The sequence below is a fragment of the Brienomyrus brachyistius genome, chromosome 12 (assembly GCF_023856365.1).
Source record: "Brienomyrus brachyistius isolate T26 chromosome 12, BBRACH_0.4, whole genome shotgun sequence".
Lineage (NCBI taxonomy): Eukaryota > Metazoa > Chordata > Actinopteri > Osteoglossiformes > Mormyridae > Brienomyrus > Brienomyrus brachyistius.
The window spans coordinates 6,088,166-6,094,359 of NC_064544.1; the positions used below are offsets into that span (position 1 = coordinate 6,088,166).

General features: G+C 47.9%; 1 protein-coding gene across 1 annotated transcript; it reads left to right on the forward strand.

The window, feature by feature from the left end:
- Positions 1 to 770: 770 nt before the first annotated feature.
- LOC125705318 (transmembrane protein 184C-like) lies at positions 771 to 5,555 on the forward strand. The gene is made up of 10 exons (XM_048971822.1): positions 771 to 1,215; positions 1,386 to 1,516; positions 1,654 to 1,690; positions 1,793 to 1,998; positions 2,382 to 2,456; positions 3,000 to 3,093; positions 3,263 to 3,375; positions 3,475 to 3,574; positions 3,885 to 4,056; positions 4,216 to 5,555. The coding sequence occupies exons 1-10, from the start codon at positions 1,099 to 1,101 to the stop codon at positions 4,497 to 4,499; spliced, it is 1,329 nt and encodes a 442-aa protein (XP_048827779.1). The 5' UTR covers positions 771 to 1,098; the 3' UTR covers positions 4,500 to 5,555.
- Positions 5,556 to 6,194: the final 639 nt, after the last annotated feature.

The following is a 6,194-nucleotide window of genomic DNA, read 5'->3' on the forward strand; positions in this document are numbered from 1 at the left end:
GGGCGAGCGGGGTCTCGGCCGGACACGTGTGAGCATTTCCCACATGCGGCCCTCCGACTCACATCGCCATCACATCTCCACCACCTATAAAAGTAGGTGGTTCTTTTCCGTCCCACGAATGTAAGTTTGATCAGTAGCGAGTCACACAAAACAGACTGGAAAATGTGCTATATTGCTGGTAGTGGATACTATACAATATTTTTCATTTATCTTCTAACCTTTTAATGTTTTTATTATGAATATTATTAGATGCCATCGTTGTTTCTTGAATATCCTGTCACCCTATCGGCAGCCACATTATATTACATCACATTATTGTCATTACACTTTCAATTTGAATATAGTACTAAAGAGGTCCAAATTAGATTTATAATGACACCTAGTGGTGATACTGATATGCTGTAAGCATCTCATTAACGTAACAAACGATTTTGGTTAACTCATACACTGGGATAATCCAATCACGAATTAAAATTGAGAAAGTAGCAAAATAGTGAGACTGCATGCATTGTAAGGATACAATTAGACCCCATGAAGATGATATTGCTCTAAATACAATATTCCACAACGAGTCATGCACGCAACAGAAAAAAAATAAAATTAGTTTGTTGAAATTGCTGTAATAAATACAGATAAGACGTGACTGGTTTAGGTATAATCATATACACGCGCGCACGCACGCACGCACACACACACACACACACACACACACACACACACACACACACACACACACACACCCGCCCTCTTGGTTAAAACACACTGAAAAACATGTCTTTAAATTGGCAACAAAATTATCCAATAGGAGTGTGTCCGTTCGCGTCAACGGGCTGATCGCCGTCCAATCGGACCTCGGGAGGTGGGTGGTACCTCTATGATTCAGCATGTCTGGTTGTACAGGAATAGCTGGGAATGAAGCCTTTGCAAGCATAAGCCTATTATAACACCACGGCCTTTTTAACACGATGTCTCGCCCCGTGTATTAAGGTGGGCTTTTTTTTGGTTACGTGCCCGTCTGGTCGCCTGGGGAAGAGGCGGCTGTGTGTGATTGCGAGACCGGTGTTGCAGCCAGGACGTCCCGAAGGGGGGCCGGCCGGCATGCCGTGCACCTGCAGGAACTGGAGGAGGTGGATCCGGCCGCTGGTGGTGTGCCTGTACGTGCTGCTGCTGCTGGTGGTACTGCCCTTTTGCGTGTGGGAGCTGCAGGAGTCTGGGGTGAGCCGGGGCAACCTTTGCTTATTTGATTGCATGCATGTTTAATGGGACTGAATTTTACGCTCCGGTGTGTTTAACGCCATTGAGCGCCAGCCGTCCTTTAAATTGCGTTTCTTGCACGTCACCTCCAGCCTGGTCGGTGGTTTAAGATCCATTAATTAACCCTTTAGGTTGGTACCCACAACAAAGCATGGTTTATCGCCGGGATATTTGTGTTCATGACCATTCCCATCTCGCTATGGGGTATTCTCCAGCACCTCGTTCATTACACACAGCCCGAACTGCAAAAGCCTATTATCAGGTGAGTGAATGCGCCCTGCCAGCGGCCGTAGCAAAATATTGCACATGTATGCATAACTATATTTCTGGATCGTATTGTAGCCATAGAGATATTTGTTTGCTTTTGTTTCGTACCGTTATGTATTTCTATCATTACAGAATCTTATGGATGGTGCCGATATACAGTTTGGACAGTGTAAGTACCAGCAAAAAGAAATCGGAGTTACAGTAAGTAGTGAAGCTGGCGCTGCTTGAGGGTGCATGTGCAGCGCTGCATTTGAGACCCTTTCTCCCGCAGTGGATTGCCCTGAAGTACCCCAGCATCGCCATCTACGTGGACACGTGCAGGGAATGCTACGAGGCATACGTCATCTACAACTTCATGATCTTCCTGCTGAACTACCTGGCCAATCAGTACCCCAGCCTGGTGGTCATGCTGGAGGTCCAGGAGCAGCAGAGACACTTACCGCCGCTATGCTGCTGTCCGCCGTGGCCGATGGGGGAGTGAGTGCCGTCGGGAGACTAGGCTAAAGCGGCTGATCCTGTACAGCATGTATTGCAGCATGTGTCACTTTCCGGGCAGCAGTCTAACTTTACTACTGTAGACTGAAACTTGAAGTACATGCGGAAATATTAAGGAGTCTTTTGAGCAAAAAAATGAGCCGGAGTAATAAGCTTCGTGATGGCGTTTATGTGCCTTGCTGTCGTGCATGACAGCATCGTGTTTGAGCTCTGGTGCCTAGAGAAGGCGACCTGCCCTGCTGGTACTTGTTAGTCCACATGTCCTCCATGCCTTGATGAATGGTGAGATAACAGTATTCATGAAGAATAGAGCCCGTTCTGGTGTCTGAATGTGCCTGTTGCTTATCTTACGGTCTTGTTCTTAGGGTTCTTCTGTTCCGGTGCAAGCTGGGCGTTCTGCAGTACACCGTGGTCAGACCCTTCACTACTGTCGTAGCTTTGTACGTATATCACCACCAGGGGGCGAAGTTTCCCGACTGATATTTTGTGTGAATCTCAGTACGAAGAACGCAAGGACCATACTTGTGGTCTTGGCAAGACCGATCCTGCTAAGGTTCCCACCAAGGACGAACTTCGGGCGCAATGAACCCTGGGATTAGTCTCGTTTGGCAAGGATGCAGCCTATGTACCCTTGATATTCAGAGCGTGGCAAGAATGACGTCCAGGGATTTTTACTGTCCTTTAAAGAACTGGTCGTCTGCAATGGAAGATGGCGTAAAATGGGTACATGAGAGCATGAGTACGGTCAAGTGCGCAAACTGAGATTCACCCAAAGTTAAATGATATTAAATTCAGTTGTACTTAAGACTTTGAAAAGTTAATTCTTTCATCATTGACTTGATTTGATTGTTAATTATTAGATCATTAACAGCCAGCTAATGACGTAGCATACCTTTTACGAAACATATAGTATATTTACATGTATCTGTTGTGGCATAAAAATAAATGTCTTTTTAATGCTTCTACTCTCCCCGACTGAAAAGGATCTGTCAGCTGTGTGGTGTGTATGATGAGGGAAACTTCAGCTCCAGGAATGCCTGGACCTACCTGGTGATAGTCAACAACTTGTCCCAGCTGGTACATGCATTTAGAGGTTTTCATTTCTTTTTCGTTCCGTTAAGGCAAATCACTGTAGCTGGTCGCTAACACACTTTACTTCAGAGTAGATGGCCCATTTCTGCCCTTCCCAGAATGCACCAGGGCTTGTCAGTGCCGTTTGACGTTGTGTCCGCCTTTCTTTCTACAGTTTGCCATGTACTGCCTTGTGCTGTTCTACAAGGCCCTACGAAATGAACTCAGTCCGATTCGTCCGGTGGGGAAGTTCCTGTGTGTCAAGCTGGTTGTGTTTGTGTCTTTCTGGTTAGTCGCTCTCTCCCACACCTTTCTTTCCCTAACGTTCAGAACCGGTGTCTTTTGATGCTGACGCTGTTCTCTTGTCTCGGTTGTGGTCTCATCCAGGCAGGCCGTGTTTATCGCTTTTCTCGTGAAGGTGGGAGTCATTTCAGACTCTCATACGTGGGACTGGGACAGTGTGGAAGCTGTTGCTACGGGGCTCCAGGTAGGAGCCAGGAACCAGTTCAGATTGGAGCATGTGTGGGTCACCCAGTTCAAATTCGGGTTGGCTGAGTGATGTCACTGTTGGGCCCCTGAGCAAGGCCCTTAACACCTTAACACTCGCAGAGTGAGGTCACTGTTGGGCCCCTGAGCAAGGCCCTTAAGCCCCAATTCCTTTAGGGACTGTCTGACCTTTTCTCAAAGTGTCAGTTGCTTTGGAGTTGGAGAAAAATGTCAAATGTCTGTTAAGTAAGTAAAACGTTCGTGTTGTGATTTGCTCTTGATTACTTTTGCTGATACTGGGCCCGTTGTAGGACTTCATCATCTGCGTGGAGATGTTCCTGGCTGCCATTGCTCACCACTTCAGCTTCACGTATAAGCCGTACATCCAGGAGGCTGAGGAGGGTTCCTGCTTCGACTCCTTCCTGGCCATGTGGGACGTGTCGGACATCAGAGCCGACATTTCGGAGCAAGTGCGTAACGTCGGTGAGTGTCGCGGGGCAGAGGGGCACTTCAGCTCGTTTCGATGCGTTTCAGGAAACGGTGTAAATTATGCCACTGGAAATATTCTCTAGATGAATCCTTAAACATGACAAAGACTTTAGAACCATGTGTTTTTTGCTGGAACCCTCCCATCCATTGCAGGGAGAACGGTTCTTGGCCGACCCAGAAAGATGTACTTTGCTGAAGAGGACCAAGACCAGAACGAGCACACGGGCCTGCTTTCGGGGGGCTCCCAGGAAGTTGCCGTGGAGGCCGCCTCCATCCCCTCATCCCCCAGGGGGCGCTACCAGGGCTTTGGCTGTACTGTGACGCCCCACTCCCTCTCGGCTCCGGCTGGGCTCAGCTCCGCGTCCTGGGATGAGGATGCCAGCACCTCAGGCGTCCAGACAGACATTCTCAACACAAACCCCAACACGGTCTCGTAATTGGGTCCCTCGTACCACCCTTTGTAAACCCGAGCACCATAGGCCCGTCTGAGGACTGCCCGTCTGAGACGTCAGGCCTGTTCTACATCCACATGCTCCACGGGTGGGAGGTGCACACACCGTTTTTACAGCCCATGGGACTACCAGTAACTACTGTCAGGATGACCGTGTTTCCGATTCTTGAATTTTTGGTATTCCTCCGTGGTCCATTGTCCTGTTTGAAGACATACACCTGGACTTCTGGTGACCTTGCCTGCCGTCTTCAGAGCTCAGCGGTCGGGTATTCCGATTATTTATCTGCATCTCGTGGTATTTATGAGCTGATGCCTTTTACTGAGTTTTAAACCTGCACACTCAAAGCCTTCGGAAACACTATTAACCAGTTGCTTTAGGGATCAACGCCGAGCAGTGATTTTTGAGCTGGAGAGGGTGCGTGGATGGGAATCTGCTCACAGTAGCTTTTAAAGAAAAGCCTGTAACCTGAATCTCTGTAGAAATCTTAAGGACATGCCTGAAGTCGGGTGTCTGCTTGGGGAATGTGTATGTCGGCAGTATATATGCTCCAAGCCAGGGTGGAGGCAGAGCAGTTATACTGAGAAACACAGCCTTGGGTATCTGCTGATTGTTTAATGCCGTGTCTGCTTTGGGACAGGCTGCCGTCAAGTGTCACAACTTCACGTCCCAAAGTCGAAGGAGAAGCGGTGTCTGTGGATAAGTTTAATAGTCGATGATGTTGCCATGTTTTCACCCGCGTGAAAAGGCGGGGGGTTGATTTGTGGTTGATCGTTTCCCCATTTTTATGCTTGTTCAGATGTTCGTGGGGGCCGCTACCATGCTTGGTACACGGTTAGCCATACGACGGCGTGACGCAGGTTTTTGTATGAAAATGAATGGCGTCAAAGGGAGGGTAAAAGACTTTTAATGGTATGTCAGAAAACAGCTTTATTTACTGCCGGTGGATAATACAACAGCAAACTATTAAAACCAGTTAGCGTTTCTGCTTTTTCGCCAAATGTGTGTCCTTATACATGAATAAATTATAATAGCATAACAGTTGTATGGTATGCAATTTGGGTACATTACTCATATCTCGCGAAGCTTATTTTCGAGTTGTGGGTTCGCCTTTTGGAGATAGATTCTCCTTAAAGGATCATTTTTGTCCCGTCGTACCGTTTCAGGAGTTAACCAGGGTGGCCATTAATACGCAATGTCACATTCTACCGCTAGATGTCGCTGTTACTGCACATCTAAGTGAAGACTTGGGAACTCGTGCATGAAGGACGACAGTCGCTGCAAGTTTTGCATTGCCTTTCTCGGAAAACGGAATAACAATTGGTGGCACCATGGCGCTGTTTGCATGTTCTCCCTGTGCCGTTTCCTCCCAACATCCAAAAAACCTGCTGAGGTTAATTGGAGTTACTAAATCGCCCATAAGTGTGACTGTGAGTGAATGGCGTGTGAATGTACCCTGCGATGGGGTGGCGCCCCACTCTGCCTTGTTGCCTGCCTTGCGCCCGTAGCCTCCGGGATTGGCTCCCCACCCCCCGCGACCAACGGACAAGCGGTTACGGAAAATGGATGGATGGACTCAGTGATCTTACATTATATGCCACTTATGATTTCACTATAGCAACCACATCTGCTCTAGATAATGAAATCGCTTGATCCAGAAAGTAACGCTCCCAATAATCTTCC

Coding starts and splice junctions, on each gene's coding strand:
- LOC125705318 (XM_048971822.1), top strand. CDS start 1,099: ATGCCGTGCACCTGCAGGAACTGGAGGAGGTGGATCCGGCCGCTGGTG. Junction 1,517..1,653: donor CTGCAAAAGCCTATTATCAG/GTGAGTGAATGC, acceptor CTATCATTACAG/AATCTTATGGATGGTGCCGA. Junction 4,057..4,215: donor GGAGCAAGTGCGTAACGTCG/GTGAGTGTCGCG, acceptor CATCCATTGCAG/GGAGAACGGTTCTTGGCCGA.